Source organism: Perognathus longimembris, chromosome 2, assembly GCF_023159225.1.
Source record: "Perognathus longimembris pacificus isolate PPM17 chromosome 2, ASM2315922v1, whole genome shotgun sequence".
Classification (NCBI taxonomy): Eukaryota; Metazoa; Chordata; class Mammalia; order Rodentia; family Heteromyidae; genus Perognathus; species Perognathus longimembris.
In genome coordinates this window covers 142,819,411-142,836,944 of record NC_063162.1, presented here as the reverse complement: position 1 = coordinate 142,836,944, position 17,534 = coordinate 142,819,411, and the positions used below count along the sequence as shown (strand labels likewise).

The 17,534-nt window shown below is 44.3% G+C and overlaps 1 protein-coding gene across 1 annotated transcript in view; it reads right to left on the bottom strand.

Moving 5' to 3' along the window:
* Positions 1–214: 214 nt before the first annotated feature.
* The window catches only part of LOC125345662 (zinc finger CCCH-type antiviral protein 1-like), a 41,688-nt gene continuing 24,368 nt past the window's right edge, over positions 215–17,534 (bottom strand). The window contains exons 7-14 of the mRNA XM_048337714.1: positions 16,130–16,253; positions 15,391–15,568; positions 14,651–14,771; positions 13,046–13,148; positions 6,500–6,584; positions 4,501–4,631; positions 2,245–2,375; positions 215–1,022 (exon numbers count right to left, since the gene is read on the bottom strand). Coding sequence (XP_048193671.1) covers positions 769–1,022; positions 2,245–2,375; positions 4,501–4,631; positions 6,500–6,584; positions 13,046–13,148; positions 14,651–14,771; positions 15,391–15,568; positions 16,130–16,253 — 1,127 coding nt within the window. The 3' untranslated portion in view covers positions 215–768. The remainder of the gene's footprint in view (positions 1,023–2,244; positions 2,376–4,500; positions 4,632–6,499; positions 6,585–13,045; positions 13,149–14,650; positions 14,772–15,390; positions 15,569–16,129; positions 16,254–17,534) is intronic.

The window sequence follows — 17,534 nt, the reverse complement described above, 5'->3', positions numbered from 1 at the left end:
CACCAGCTCATTACATAAGACACAGTACTCTATTTAGGTCTGTAGTAATACTTAATTTTTTTTTTTTTTTTTTTGTGGATCATCGGGCTTGAACTCTGGGCCTGGGCACGGTTCCTGAGCTCTTCAGCTCAAGGCTAGCTCTCTACCACTTGAGCCATATCGCCACTTCTGGTTTTCTGGTGTTTAATTGGAGGTAAGAGTCTCATAGACTTTTCAGCCCAGTCTGGCTTTGAACTGCAATCCTAAGATCTCGGGCTCCTGAGCAGCTAGGATTACAGGCTTGAGACTCTGGCACCTGGCAAGATACAGTGTCTTCAGTCCTGATTTCAATAGATATAATTCCATTTCAATGATTCATTTCAATGACTTCAATGAATATAATTTTCTTTCAATTAAACCCAAACAAAACCACCTATGCTATCCTGTAGACTAAAAGAGTAGATGAGAAAGGTTTATGTAATTGACAGAGAATTTAGCAATCAAGCTTTGACCAGTTACAACTAAGATAACACAAATTCTCCTAAGTATTAGAACAATGGGGAGACCTTTACAAACCAGCTCTTCGTGATGATCATGCCCAGAGGAATGACGTAACCAGGAGCGGGGTGCAAACTGGGCATTGGAAATTTTGTGCAGCAAAGCTCGCAAGCTACTGATTTTAAGGCATTAGGTCACGTGGCAAGGAATATCAAAGTCTACCTACTATCTGGTACAATCTAGTCATGTAAGAAAATAAAATGGGTAGGTATCGTTAATAGTCACCATTCCTTAACTAATCACACAGGATTTTTCTGTTTCTACATATTCGATCAAGTACGCTGGGTAAGTCTGACTTTTCTCGAAGATGACATAGACATTAGGATTCAACCGTGTATCCACACAACTGTCGTACATGGGAGGAGGTCTCGTGTACTCCTTATGTCCTTCGATGAAATCTCCAACCAGGACTCGGGCTATAAACATCACAGTATCACAACCATAACTTTTGTGGAAATGGAAGGCTTCTTTGGCAAAGTAATTTCCTAGACATAATGAGAAGAAGATTGAGAATATTATTACAGAGAATCAGATGATAGGGGACTGTGTCCCAATACCTTACTAATATTTAGAAAACCCTCTTATGGGGCTGGGAATATGGCCTAGTGGTAAAGTGCTCGCCTCGTATACATGAAGCCCTGGGTTCAATTCCTCAGCACCACATATGTAGAAAAAAGAGTGGAAGAGGTGCTGTGGCTCAAGAGGTAGAGTGCTAGCCTTGAGCAAAAAAAAGCCAAGGACAGTGTTCAGGCGCTGAGTCCATGCCCCAGGACTGGCAACAAAAACAAGACAAATAAACAAAGAACAGTGTCTAGGCCCAGAGTTCAAGCCCCACAATGGGCCAATTATTTTCCCCATTCCCCATGAAAAATCTGTTATCCGCTAGCATGGCATTTAGGCTCCATTTCCAGTCTGCTGTGCTCAACAAACTTCTCTAGGATAATGTTGCCAAAAATAATCTACCCTTAGTATTGATTGGGATGCATTCCTACAGTTCCAGCACAAAGGAGGCAGAGGCAAGAAGAGCACAAGTTTAAGGCCAGCGTGGGATAAGTACTGAGATCCTGACTCAAAAATAAATAAGACGCCCCTGTAAAGCAAGGAAGGTGCCCTTCCCTGGCTGAGAGTTCACAGGGCCGCACAGCCTGACACCGTCATCCAAATCCAAGGCACAGCAAACGGCCACTGGACAGAGGACAGGAAAGATGCCCATTTCCCAAAAAAAGTCAACATTCAGTTCTTTGTGGACTCTTTTGGGTTTTCTCCAGAGGCATTTTTTTTTTTCGGCCAGTCCTGGGCCTTGGACTCAGGGCCTGAGCACTGTCCCTGGCTTCTTTTTGCTCAAGGCTAGCACTCTGCCACTTGAGCCACAGCGCCACTTCTGGCCATTTTCTGTATATGTGGTGCTGGGGAATCGAACCCAGGGCCTCATGTATACGAGGCAAGCTCTCTTGCCACTAGGCCATATCCCCAGCCCCATGAGAGGCATTTTTTTTTTTAAATCTCTAAAACAAGAGTTCAAGCCCAGCACTCAACCCTAGATCAGTGGAGCTATTATAATGCAGGTCTTTAAGGAACTGTGAACTTATTTTCCCTACATATCCACTGAGCTCCAGACATGCTTGCTTACTCCAAAGCAATTCCATGTCCCTCTTAGCAGAAGCATGTAGAGTACGACTCTGCTAGTTAGTTAATTCTAGTACAAACCTTTTCCATACTTGTCTTCATGAGTTCCATGGCTGTAGTCGAAATTATCTGCACAGATGGAATCTACATGGGCACGTTTTGTTGCATAAAAGAGAAGTTTCTCCTCTTTCTGGTTCATCGTCAGTTTCTTCCTATGAGAAGGAAGTGTAGGATTTACCACCAAGACATTCCCTTTCCTCTAGGTAATAGCATCCATCACAAATGCAGTCTAATTATCTTGAAATCATCTTAAATCGTCTGCTTTCAAAATTGAAATGTGAAAACACAGTCAAGAGTTCATTGTATATACCACCAATTAAGTTCATTGTATATACCACCAATTAAGTTCATTGTATATGCCACCAATTAAATAAGGGAAACCAGATGCCCGTGGCTCACACGCATAATCCTAGCTACTCAGGAGGCTGAGACCTAAGGATCAAGATTCAAAGCCAGCCCAGGTAGGAATGCCCATGAGATTATTCCATCCAATTGACTACCAAAGAAGCCAGAAGTGGAGTTGTGGCTCAAGTGGTAGAGCACTAGCCTTGGGCACAAAAGCTCAGGAATGGTGCACAGACCCTGAATTCAAGCCGCAGCCAGGACTAGCACCCCGCCCTCCCACCAAAAAAAACAATGAGGGCTGGGGATATAGCCTAGTGGCAAGAGTGCCTGCCTCGGATACACGAGGCCCTAGGTTCGATTCCCCAGCACCACATATACAGAAAAAACGGCCAGAAGCGGCGCTGTGGCTCACGTGGCAGAGTGCTAGCCTTGAGCGGGAAGAAGCCAGGGACAGTGCTCAGGCCCTGAGTCCAAGGCCCAGGACTGGCCAAAAAAAAAAAAAAAGACAATGAATGAAAGTAAGGGAAAGGGGTTGGTGAAAGGGACGTGAGAGTGTCAAAAAGGGTGACACTGACCCAAGATGCCTGGTACTTATAAACTGCTTTGTTAAATGCACCTCCTATGTACAACTACTTAAAGATAATACTCTGGGCCTGGGCACTGTCCCTGAGCTCTTCAGCTCAAGGACAGAGCTCTACCACTTGACCACAGCACCACTTCTAGTTTTCTAGTGGTTAATTGGAGATAAGAGTCTCACAGACTTCCCCACCTGGGCTGGCTTTGAACTTGGATCCTCAGATCTCAGCCTCTAGAGTAGCTAGGATTATAGGCATGAGCTACAGGTGCCTGGCTAAAAATAATTTTTATTTTAAAATAATAATAATTTTAAAATAATTTGAGCACAATAGCTCAACAGCTACATACATATGATTATATAAGATGAGGCTAAGCAAAATGAACTCCAAGAGATGGAAACCGGAGGATTTTACTGTTGTCATTATGTTTAATGTACTAGGTGAATTTCCTTTGACATATTTCCTGTGGTCACTGAATATGATTCTGGTACACTGGAAATTGTATATATGCTGATCTGAACTGGGGAAGGGAAAGAATAATGGAAGGAGGGTGTAACAAATATGACAAGAAATGTACTCACTACCTTATTATGTAACTATACCCTCTCTGTACATCACCTTATCAATAAAATTTAATTTAAAAAAATGAAACAGTGGGGCTTGGGATATGGCCTAGTGGCAAGAGTGCTTACCTCATATACATGATGCCCTGGGTTCAATTCCCCAGCACCACATATACAGAAAATGGCCAGAAGTGGCGCTGTGGCTCAAGTGGCAGAAGCCAGGGACATTGCTCAGCCCCTGAGTCCAAGTCCCAGGAATGGCAAAAATAGAGAAAGAAACAGTGAAGGCCAGAGCTATAAAATTGTGAAAACTTTTTAAAGACACTTAGAAATCACTGACCTGTAAATTTAGCAAACTAAAAGAGGGGAACTCAAGTTTATACAATGGAAAAACTACTAGAAACAAACAAACAACTGTAGGCTATTAAATTTAAGCAGTAAATATAAACTGAAAATAGCTTAGCAAACTCCACTTTTCTATAAAGAAATCTCATAATGTAGCTGGGTACTGGTGACTCCTACTTGTCATCCTAACTACTCAGGGGGCTGAGATCTGAAGATTGCAGATCAAAGCCAGCCCAGGCAGATAAATGTGTAAGACTCTAATCTCCAATTAACTAATTAACCACCAAAAACCTCAAAGTGGAATTGTGGCAAGCGGTAGAATACCAGGTTTGGATGAAAAAGCTAAGCAGAAGCATGAAGCCCTGAGTTCAAGCCCCAATACCAGCATCAAAAAACAAACAACACACAAAAAAGACCCCACAAAACCAAGCCCAAATGTGGCCACCAACCTTTCAAAAGTATCCAAGAGTTTTTGATTGTTGATCTTTTTTATCTTTTCAATCTTGAAATTTTTCATAGAATTCTTAAAGTGCTCGCTCACTTTTGCATATTCTCCACAGTTGCTACTGAGCTCCAACAACTAGAACAAACGTGAAACATGTACATATGAAGCCGGAAACACAAAAAGCGTGTTGCACGAACATGTGTGCCCACCCCCCCAGTCCACAAGGACCATTGCCAGGCTTGGGGCAGCAGGTAGGACAGGCTGCCTTGGGCCAGCCTGTCCAGGGCCTGGTCTCCTCACACTTATGGCTAACAAAGATGAGGACTAAAGACAAAAGGACACCTCATGGGCAGCCAGAGAGCTGGCAGGTTATTTGCCAAAAGCTCCAAACCCGGCACGTTGACAAAGCAATCAGCAGTAATTGCACAGCGCAGCAGACCTCTGTACAAAAGCTGAAGGGAGATGGTCTAGGCATGATCTTGCAAAACGAGGCTAGGTGAGATACACAGAGCCAAGTCACGGTTACTTCTGAGTTACAGTTTTCTCATCTGTGAAACAGAGGTATTGCTAGGTGCTAGTGGCTCACACCTGTAATCCTAGCAATTTAGGACACTGAGGCTTGAGGATCACAGATCAAAGCCATCCTGGGCAGAAAAGTCCCCATGAGATTCTTTTTTTGTTTGTTTTGTTTTTGTTGCCAGTCCTGGGGTGTGGACTCAGGGCCTGAGCACTGTCCCTGGCTTCTTTTTGCTCAAGGCTAGCACTCTACCACTTGAGCCACAGCGCCACTTCTGGCATTTATCTATATATGTGGTGCTGAGGAATCGAACCCAGGGCTTCATGTATACGAGGCAAGCACTTTATCACTAGGCCATATTCCCAAACTCCCCCTCCCCATGAGATTCTTTCTACACTTAACCACTCAAAAACCAGAAGTGGTGCTGTGGCTCAAAGTGATAGAACCGCTAGTCTTGAGCAAAAGAGCTTAGAGACAATGCCCAGGCCCTGAGTTCAAGCCCCACAAATGACCAAAAAAAAAGGCTGAAGTGGAGCTATAGCTCAAGTGGTAGAACACCAGCCTTGAACAGAAAAGGCAAGCAAGAATTCAAGCACTAGTACCAACACAAAACAACAAGAGAAAAAACATTTATAGGAAGGAAGGAAACGTGGATTTTTTTGTTGTTGGTGGTGATGGTAGTGTTTTCTTCTGCTTTGGTTTTTTTTGTTTTCTTTTGGAGGATAAAGGGCATACAGAAACGGGGGGAGGAAGGATGAACAAATGCAATCATGCTATTTATTAGACACAATGTGGAAAATGATCTCCGTCACTTGTGGGCAGGGATGGGAGGCTAAAACTGGAGGAAAGTGAAGGAAGGAGTGACATTGTCCAAAAAAAGAAATGTACTCACAGGGCTGGGAATATGGCCTAGTGGTAGAGTGCTTGCTTTGCATACGTGAAGCCCTGGGTTGATTCCTCACTACCATATATATAGAAAAAGCCAGAAGTGGCGCTGGGGCTCAAGTGGCAGAGTGCTAGCCTTGAGCAAAAAGAAGCCAGGGACAGTGCTCAGTGCACAGGCCCTGAGTTCAAAGCCCCAGGACTGGCAAAAAAAATAAAGAAAGAAAGAAAGGAATGTACTACTTATCACCTGACTTCTGAAATGGTAACCACTCTGTACAATACCATAATAATACCAATAAATTATTTTTTAAAAATCTACACATACACAAAAAACAGGCATTATGATCTACCTCATAGGGTTGTGGTGAGAATTTGCCTGGATGAGAACATGTGGCTAGGCCCTCAAACCACTGCATGCCCTACAGGTCAGCTGTTTGATGGAAAAGCAACACAGTCCCATTTCAGGTCTGCCTTTGAATCTGAATGCCAGCGATTTACAGAGCGCATCCATTCATTCACACAGAGGAGCAAGCATATGGGTATCACAAGTCCTTCCCCATCTTTAAAGGAATCCCCCGCCAAGCACGGAAAAGCCACGTACCTCATAGGCATTGGAGGAGTCAGCAGCCTGCTGAGGAGGCACATTTGGAGTTACAGCTTCTGACTTGCTCACCAGAGACTGAAACCTACACATCAAGGAGAGAGAATTCACTTGGTTCCCATTCCATAAGCTCAAATGATGTTCTACCCCAACTTACGGCCATGAAGCCGAGATTTCCTAGCGAAAAACACAAACTGCTGTATTTTTTTTTTTAATTAAACATCCTTGCATATCCTGATGGAGCTGTACCAGTAATCAAGGTTGGTGTTTGTTTTTGTGCCAGTAGCAGAGCTTGAACTCAGAGCCTTGAGCTCTCGCTTGGCTTTTTCGCTAAGGCTGGCACCCTTGAGGCACACATCCACTTCTGGCTTTTCACTGGCTAATTGGATAGAAGAGAATAAATAAGTGAGTCCCATGGACTTTTCTGCCTGAACTGGCTTAGGATCACAATCTTCAGATCTGCAGTCTCCTGTGTAGCAAGGATTACAGGTATGGGATACCAGCAGGGTACTGGCAGGGTTTGTTTCTTTTTCTTGAAGTAGAAACTATTCATTATTTTTTAAGTTAAGTGCTGTTTTTCTACTTGTTTACAATCTAAAAGCACGCTTTTTCTTTTTTTCTCCCTATTTCTGCTCAACTTCAAAGGAGCAAGAGCTTCTTTGCCAATGACAGAGACTCAAGTACAGGAGTCCAGGAGAAAGACCTCGCCTTTTCCTGTGTGAACTGCATTTCAGGGTAACAGACCTAAGGAAAAATTCTTTAGATGAGTCACACCTAATAGCTCCCAGAAAACAGAATTTAAAACAAAACAACAGATGTCATTTTGCAACACATAATGACATACTGGACCTAGCCTGAAACTATTCAAGAGACTATCAACAGCATTAACAATAGACCAGGTGAGGAATTCTGTAATGGAAGGATCAGACTGCAGTGACTTAATCTGCTTCACTAAAAATAGGACAATGGGATGTTATGCATGCCCTTAATAAGAGGTGACAGGATGTACAAAGCATCCTTTGTAGCAGATTGACCCAAACTGGACCTAAATCTAATCAGCCTCCTTAATCAAATCATCAATTGACAGAAATTATCTGTCAAATGACCCATCGGAAAACAGTTTAGTAAATTTTGAATTAAAATTATCCAGCTTCTTAAAAGCATAAACACAATGCATGAAAAAAGTAGAGGGAAGGTGTAATAGAGTAAAAAGGAAATTTAAGAGACCAATCAACCAAATGCAATGTACGGATAATGTTTGGATGCCAAAAGTTCATTTAGAAGACAATGGCAAAACAGACACCATGACTTGAAACAAGTATTAAGTGATATTAAGCAATTACTGTCTGATGTGTTAGGTGGGTTATTATTCAACAGTCTTGTATATCTGTTAGAGACATACCTAATACATTTACAGAGAAATGACAGCCTTTGTGGGATTTACAAAAAATGTTACAAAAGGGATTCACATAGAAAAAGAAGTCAAACTATCCCTATTCCCGGATGATATCAACTTATATCTAACAGATATGAGACTGCATTCCCAAGCTCTTACAGCTGATCAAAAACTTCAGCAAAGTAGTAGAATACAAAATCAACCCATAAATATCAGTAGCCTTTCTGAAAACCAACAATGTACAAGCAGAGAGTTAAATCAGAAAAACAATGCCATGTGCAGTAGCCTCAAAAAAAAAAAGAGAGAGAGATAGATACATAGATACCTAACCAAGGAAGCAAAAGACCTTCATCATGAAAACAAAAAAATTATCTAAAGAAAGAAATAAACACAGCACCAGGAAACAGAAAGACCTTCCCTGTTCATGGATAGGTAGAATTAATATTGTGAAAATAGCCAGATCACCAAAGGCAATGTAGAGATTAAATGCAATCCCCATCCAAATCCCAATGACAGCTTTCAATGAGAGAGAAAACAATCCAAAAATTCATATGGAACAACAAAGGCCTCAAATAGCCAAAGCAATTCTAGGCGCAAAAAAAAAAAAAGCAACACTGGTGGCATCACAATCCCAGACCCCTAGCTCTACTGAGCTATATTAACAATAGCTTGATAACAGCACAAAAACAGGCCCAAAGATCAAGGGACCAGGCCAGAATTCCCAGAAATAAAGCCGTATACCTCCAGTTATTTTACATTTGAAAAGGGAGCCAAAAGATACATGGTGGAAAAAAGATAGCCTCTTTAGTAATTGGTATTGGGAAAACTGGACATTCATATGTATAAAACTAAAATTGGATCCCTGATGGATAAAATGGGATGCTGCTGCACCAGGATCCAAAGTAGATCAACCACCTCAATGTCAGACCTGAAACTCTGAAAATACTGCAAGAGGGAATAGGAGAAATATTACAATTTATAGGCATTTTTTTTGTTTGTTTTTGCCAGTCCTGGGGCTTAGACTCAGGGCCTGAGCACTGTCCTGGCTTCTTTTTGCTCAAGGCTAGCACTCTGCCACTTGAGCCACAGCACCACTTCTGGCCTTTTCTGTTTATGTGGTGCTGAGGAATCGAACCCAGGGCTTCATGCATACAAGGCAAGCACTCGACCACTGAGCCATATTCCCAGCCCAGATAGGAACTTTCTGAAGAGTCCTAGAGCAAAACAAATAGGAGAGACTTGACAAGAGAAAGACAGCCAACAGATTTGTACCAGCAATGCTTCAGACAAAGGCCCAATATCCAAAATATACAAGGAGCTTCCCCCCCCCCAAGAAAAACTAATAAACCAATCCATAAGTGGGCAAAGGAGAGACTTCTCAGAAGAATGCAAAGAGACACAAGAGGAAACGGGCATCATCATTGCTGGCCATAAAGGAAATGCAAATCAAAACACCTCTGAGACTCCCCCTCGCTCCAGTTAGATTGGCTACCATCAAGAATTTGAACAACAAATGCAGGGGGAGATATGGGGAAAGAGGAACCCTATTGCACTACAAACCACTCTGGACAGCAGTCTGGAGAGACATCAAAAACCTAAAGAAAGAACTCCCCTGTGGCCTAGCAACTCCACTCTTGGCCTTCCACCCAGAACATTACAAGTCAGGATAGAGCACAGACACCTGCATATCCATGTTCTCTGCTGCACTAGTCCTAATAGCCAAGCTATGGAAACAGCCCAGATGCCCTACAATTGATGAGTAGATCAATAAAATGTGCTATGTCTACACAATGGCATTTTACTCATCCATCAGAAAGGAGGAGACTGCCATTTGAAGGGAAAAGGCTGAACCTAGAACAAACCATGCTAAGTGAGGTAAGCCAAGCTCAGAGAAACCAACAGCCCAAGTTGTCTCTCATATGTACAAGTTAGAGCTAAACTATAACCGGACATGATAACCTCTACAGGGCTTTGAGCATTCACACACAGGCAGACTAAAGGAGGAATCCTTAGGGGAGGAACTGAAAGGTTTAACTTCTCATGTAATTTATGGCAGGGATGGAAGGGAGCAAATGAGGGAAAGCAAAATAGGGTGACACTGGTCAAAGAAAGATACTGATTACCTGACATAAATTCCAGTGAGAGTGAGCACCCACGGCTCACGCGTGTAAGTAATCCTAGCTACTTAGGAGCCTGAGATTCGAAGTAAGCTCAGGAATTAAAATCTGAGACAATACCTACCTCCAATTAACCAATAAAATGCTAGACCAGAGGCATGGCTCAAGTGGTAAAGCACAAGCCATGAACAACAAAGTGCAGTAAAAGATCTTGAGTTTAAGCCCTGATGGTACCAAAAAATAAAAAGGAAAGAAAACAAGGAAGGATTGGGGCTAGGAATATGGTCTAGTGGCAAGAGTGCTTGCCTTCTGTACCTGAATCCCTGGGTTCAATTCCCCAGCACCACATATATAGAAAATGTCCAGGGCTGGGGATATGACCTAGTGGCAAGAGTGCTTGCCTCGTATACATGAGGCCCTGGGTTCAAATCCCCAGCACCACATATATAGAAAACAGCCAGAAGGGGCGCTGTGGATCAAGTGGTAGAGGGCTAGCCTTGAGCAAAAAGAAGCCAGGGACAGTGCTCAGGCCCTGAGTCCATCCAGTCCCCAGGACTGGCAAAAAATGACAATATTAAAAAAAAAATACACACACACAAAAAATGAGTACTGAAACAAGATGAGAAAATATGGGCACTGATGTAAGGCGTTGTGTTCATAGCAGTTTATTACATGATTCTCTACATTGGTTGATATTTAAAATTTGTCAACCTCACAGCAATGACTCTTTTGAGTGGATTTTTGGCAGTCTAGGGGTTTAAATACAGGGCCCTACACGTAGGCCATGCCCCGACCTTTTTTTCCCTCTCTATTATTTCTCAGGTGTGGGCTGAAGTATCTGCCAACGACACTTAAAAACCAAGTGCTTTAAGGGAGAAAGTCTGTCTTGCATTTTCTTGGGAGGTGCTGTGGATTGAACCCAGAGCCTTGTGCCAGCCATGCAGGCAATCTACCACCGAGCCACACCTCGGCCCTTTTCTGCATGGGTTATTTGTGAGGGAGGACTTGGCTTCTACCCTGGCTGGCTTGAGCTGTCATCCCTGGGCTTCCCTAGGTCACTGGGATGCTAGGCACTCAACACAGCGCCCAGCCATTAGTTGAGATGGAGTCTCCCCAACTTTCTTTGTAATGTCAGGACTGGCTCAGAACTGCTATCCCACTTACCTTCTAAGTAGATATGATCACAGGTTTGAACCATTATTCCTGACTGAAAAAAAAACAATTTTTTGTTGGGAGCCAAGCTGCAGTTAAATTCTTCCTGACCTCTGGCTGTGTTTTCAAGGACGTGCAAGGACATGGCTTAATGGAAAATGGGAAAAGCTTTACTATGTCTGCCAGAGTCCATTCTTATGTTAACCAACCTCATTCTGTCTTAGCTATCATTGGGTATTGCTAACTCCAAGCCTTTTTGTGTTCTGGAATTTTAACCATATGCTACTTCCTGGTTTTCAAACTGCATATAAGCTGGAAGTTAAGAATAAACATGGCTGCAGTCTTGAGCTCAATCTTGAGCTGCAGACCTCCCAAACCCCATCATTTGTCTCTTGTCTTTTTTCTCTTCTCTTGTAGTTTTCTTTTTCTTTAATCCTTTACCCATGTAAAATGAAAACCCTTAGAATGAGAGATTGGGTTGAATTTTCAACAATTTAACTGAGATTCCCACTCTTTATTTGCATACACAGTGCAGGGCAGATAGTAAAGCCCTGGGTTCAATTCCTCTGTACCTCATAAACAGAAAAAGCAAGAAATGGTGCTATGGCTCAAGTGGTAGAGTACTACTATCGTTGAGCAAAAAGAAGCTCAGGGACAGTGCCCAGGCCCTGAATTCAAGCCCCAGGACTGGCAAAAAAGAAAAGAAGCTAGGTCTGACATTTGCTTTGAATTCCATTTTATATAATCATACTCCAACCATCCAGGAGGAAATTCCCTTCCAAGAAGGTTCATGAGCAATGTAGACTTTACTGACTTCCATAAGCAGACAGTACTTACAGTAAATCCCCACCACAAAATTTCCTTTGAAACTCCTTTCTACATTCCTAGTTAATGCAAGTGAAATGAAACTAAAAACCAAAGCCAACTCCTAGATCTTTCTCCAAAGCCCTGAATCCAACAGCTCCATCGACCCTTTTTCCTTAGCCTCTCATGCTCTACAAATCTACCCAGCCCAATTCAAGGCACTCAGAAGAATCTACGGTAAAATAAAAACCCAGAACATTCGACTGTTCCTTCCACACAGCCCATGAGTCCAGCCACCCACAGGTGGAGAAGCTGAGGCCTGGAGTATCTTAGAGACTTATATAAACCTTGGTGACAGAAACGGGTTTCCTGGTCTACTGCTATTTCTCTACCAGTGCTAAGGATGGAAACCCAGGGCCTTGTGCCTGAACTGCAGCTCTGGCTCTCACTTCTAGTATTCCACCTGCTAGGTTTTCAGTCACACCATGTTGCTTCACAATTCCTTTCCTCACACACAATACACAAGGAAATGACAGGGCTGAAAGGCTGGAAGTGGTGCTTTAAAGATTGACACCCCTTTCTCCCCCCCCCCCCCCATCCTATTTCCTCAGGCCTGTAGGGACACCAGGTGAACCTCAAGAGAGGAACCTGCTTTGATAGGCAGGCAGGACTTCACACCTAGGCCCAGCTGTAAACAACCCTTTGTAGGGCCCCAACTGGCTAGACCTAGTGACTCCTTCATTAACCTCTGCCTCCTGGCTGAGACCCATATAAGCCTGGTCCCAAATTCACCCCCTAGAACAACCTCCAAACCTGCCATCCCTGGTTGAACATGAGTTCCCCCTATTCCTTTTCTCTTCTCCATTTTCCCAACAGTGCTGTGGCTCATATGCTACCCCTTCAAGCCTCAGGACTGGCAAAAAAAAAAAAAGCGGGGGGGGGGGGGGGGAGAGTATAGTGGCAGGCAAGCAGCTTTCCAAGAACACAGGATGATCCAGATGCCACAGATACTTGGGTGATGAGGCTGCGGACACCCCAAGCACCTGCATCATTCTAACAGAGCTTCAGAACACTTACATGGCCCCTCTTCGGATCCGCACTACATCCAAGGAGGAAACAAACACCGGCCTTCTGATCACGTCCTTCTGCGTCATGGAAGCAATGTTTGTCTGAATCATCCCTTAAGAAACAAAAATAAAAAAATCAGTCTTAAACAAACAACTACACAAGCAATACTTGCAAAACTGTTCGGTGTAAGTGAACTGAACACCTCCGGGCCGGGGGGCGGGACGGGGGAGGGAAAGGGGGAAGAGGGAGGGGGGTATGAGGGACAAGGTAACAAACAGTACAAGAAATGTATCCAATGCCTAACGTATGAAACTGTAACCACTCTGTACATCAGTTTAATAATAAAAATTTAAATTAAAAAAAAAAGACATCTCAGGCAAAAAAAAAGTAAAAATGGAGCTGGGAATGTGGCTTAGTGGTAGAGTGCTCGCCTAGCATGCATGAAGCCCTGGGTTCAATTTCTCGGTACCACATACACAGAAAAAGAGCTGGAGTGGAGCTGTGGCTCAAGTGGAAGAGTGCTAGCCTTGAACAAAATGAAACCCGGGGATATTCCTAGGCACTGAGTTCAAGCTCCATGACTATGAAAACAAAACGAACACTGTATCCTTTGTTGCCCTAATTAAAAGAGTCTGATTCCAAGTGGTGAAGGTATCTTTAGAAATTAATCTGATGATACATCAAAGGAAGAGACGTGCTAAGGATAACAAACAGCACCTATTTAAGCTGCTTTAAATCAGACACAGGTGATTATGGGTTGCAACCAGTAGCCTTATCTTTAAGATTAAAAAAAAAAAAACAACAAAAAAAACAGCTGGGAACATGGCTTAGCAGTGGAGTGCTTGCCTTGCTTGCATGAAGCCCTGGATTCAAAAAGCCAGAATCTGGCACTGTGGCTTAAGTAGTAGAGGGCTTGAGCAAAAATAAGGCAGGAATAGTGCCCAGGCCCTGAGTTCAAGCCCCAGGACTGGCAAAAAAGAAACAAAAGGACTGGGGATATGGCTTAGTGGCAAGAGTGACTGTCATGTATACATGACACCCAAGGTTCAATTCTCCAGCACCACATATACAGAAAATGGCCAGAAATGGCGCTGTGGCTCAAGTGGCAGAGTGCTAGCCTTGAGCAAAAAGAAGCCAGGGACAGTGCTCAGGCCCTGAGTCCAAGCCCCAGGACTGGCAAAAAAAAAACCAAAAAACAAAAAACAACAACAAAAATCCACAGAAGCTTGGTGCTAATGGTTCATGCCTGTAATCCTAGCTACTCAGGAGGTACATACACATCTGAGGATTGTGGTTCAAAGCCAGTACTGGCAGGAAAGTCCATGAGACTCTATCTCCAATTAACCAGCAAAAACTCAGAAGTGGAGCTGTGGCTCAGGTGGTACAGTGTCAGCATTGAGCAGATAAGTCTTAGGGACAGCACTCAGGTCCTGAGTTCAAGCCATAGGACTAGCACGTGCTCACATACAAAGAACCTTTACCCTGGCGTGTCCATGACCCTGAGTATGGCCATGACCTTGGGTATGTCCATGACCCTGAGTATGGCCATGTTTAACAACTGTTCCCTCTCCCACAGACACAGAAGGTTCTGGCTTCCAAGGACATATAACTCACCTTGGAAACTCAGCTCATACTTCTTTGAACCCGCCTGAAATGGCACAACTCCCCTGGGGCAGAACTGATAAAGGGACTCCAGGTACGAAGAGTCGATGTCTGAACTGGGCTGGTTGTCAAGCTGGTTCGATTCAATTAAACACAAACAAAAAAGGTGAAGGATTGGTGTTTAGGCGATCTGCACTGTTCTGGTTATAGTTTTATTTTAGCCAAAAGATTTGAACAGGAATGTGGCTCGCTTCTTAAGCTAGGCTGCAAGGGATTCTGGGAAGGAGCACACGCACCTACTTTTGTTAGGGAATGTATAGAAGCTCCCCACCCAGAACTCTCAGACCCTGAGTTCCCAGGACTGGCACACACACAAAATCTTTCATTAGAAATACGATCTAAGCTGGTCATCGGTGGCTCATGCCTGGAATCCCAGCTACTCAGGAGGCTGAGATCCGAGTGAAAACACTAAGAGACACTAGGAGAACACTAGGCCTGTGTTCCAACACCAGTACCAGCACGCACAAGCATTCACAAACACATACATTCGTACACACGTACACGTACACACACACACACACACACACAGCAATTAATCTGTTTGTTTCCCAGGCCTACTGCAGTATGTGGGAAAAGACAAATAAGTGTTTTCCTCCATATCCAGGTATACTGGCTTCAAGTATTTTGTTCATAGTTGCTTAGATCGTTGTCTTTTGTTGTTTTGAATCTCTTACAGTAGGAAAGGCGCTTACCTCTGCCCCGTACTGAATCCACTTGCCAGACTCGTGCCTCCAATACCAAAGCCATTTGGTGGTGAAGACAGAGTTTGCCAGCTCTTGAATGGCAGCTGAAGGAGTGGAGAGGCGTCGGATAGGACGGAAACCACAAAGCATCTTCTGGAAGTCAATTTCCCCGTGTTTGACTAAAAGGCTGAGAGAAAAGTAGAACCCGATGAGAGGCTCGGCGGCCTCCACGGGCCTTGCAGCCTCCATTCTCCCCTCCTCCTGTCTCCCACTTGAGATGTGCCCCTCGCCCATCATTTATGCTTCAGCCATTTCTCACATAGGCTCTTCCACCTGGCCAACTTGGACTACGAGCCCTACTTTCACGATTCCCCTCCTCCACCCCCCCACATAGTCGGGATGAAGGACAGACCACCCCAAACACAGACATCGACAGAGATAGGGTCTCTAACCACAATCCTCCCAACCTCCATTCCTGAGCCACTGGGATTACAGGCATATGCCACTGAGCCTGGCCTCACGTCACACTTTTTTAAAGGTTTTACAGCTCTAAAATGAATGCAATGACCTCTGCACTATGTTTTTCTGCAGGACACACAGCTGGCATCAACACATAATCATATCATTGTGCACTTCATGAGTTAGCAAGTATTCCCAGAATTCGTGGCATGAGCCGGGCTCTGTGTGCCATGAGCCTCGCACTGGGCGTGGCTTTCCTCCGCCAGAGTCCAGTCACTAACTCACTCACACGGGCTTCTCAGGGTCACAGTAGGCCTCCTCGATCTGCTCCATGGCCTGCAAGTCCAGCCAGGTGTTGGAAATCAGCACCTGCCACTGGTAGGGCAGGTGAAAGTGGATTTTGTTGCAGTTGCCTAGAAAGAGAGACAGGAGTCTGTGGATGAGGACAAAATTCAACCGAGACCATTGCTGGCTCCCCCAGCCCCCCAACCCCCCAACCCCAGAGCGTGTTCTCCACTCTCTGCCAACATTTCCCTTCCATGGCTTCCTGGCTCAGCTTGCATTGCCCCATGGAAGAACAAGCTCAGAACGGGACTCAAGCCCTCAGAAACTCAGGTTCCTTTACTGCCCACGGAACTTCATCAGGAAATAACTGCCGCGGGGCACCGGTGGCTCACACCTGTAACCCTTGGCTACTCAGGAGGCTGAGATAGGAAGGGCTCATTCCCCAATTTATAGCTACCTTTTCTCCCCTCCCCCACAGCAGCCCAGCCTTTACACCCATCCCTTCCAGAAAGATGCTTCTTGACCCGATTTGCACTTTGAATCCCCTTAGCTAGCCAAACCTAGATAGTGACTTATGTGTATGCAGCCCTTTTCATTGCTGGATAATGTGAAGCCTCACTCTAATCACAAACCTTAGAAGAAAGATGGCTAAAGGACAGTTTAGCTTATGTCCCCTTTGTGTGACCAGCCTGGATCCAGCCCTGGGAGGGTGGGGGTGGAGAAATGGCTATTCAATGAAACTCAAAAATGAGTTTGATATAAGAGGCCCCTGATACAGGACTCTAGCTGTTTGGGTGTCTTTTATTCCTCCCCACCTCCCCAAATGTCATCTTCTTTGTTACATTTACATTGCCTTGAAATGTTCAGATGATATATGACTGCTTTCACACAAAAAGGTACTACAGGGAAACCCCCAGATTGGCAGTGTAAGCGGTGGCGAGCTCAGTACTATGTAAGCACCAGTCCCTATCATTAGAATGGCTGCTATCCAAAAGAAAGGAAGTGAGGAGGGGGAGAAGGGGAAGAGGGAGAAGGAAAGGAGAGAGAAGAGGAAAGGAGAAAGGGAGGGGAGAGAAAGAAGGGAGGAGTAGAGAGACGAGAAGGTAGAGAGACACAGAGGGAATGAATGCCCATGCTAAGTAGGCTCTCTCCTTCTTTCATTCCATCCCAGGCACCAGCCTAAGGCGGGCTGGCCATTCCTCCCACGTTAATCCTCTGGAAATGGCTTCCCATCAAGGACAGAAAGAGAGGAGTGTCTTACTTATCTCCTTGGTGCTAGTAAACATGTGGAGAAATGTGAACCCTTGTACCCTGCAGGTGGCAATGAAGAATGACCCATCCACTATGGAACATGGTTTGCCCCAAATGAAATATCTAATTACCAGTTCTGTGTCTGGGTATTTACCTAA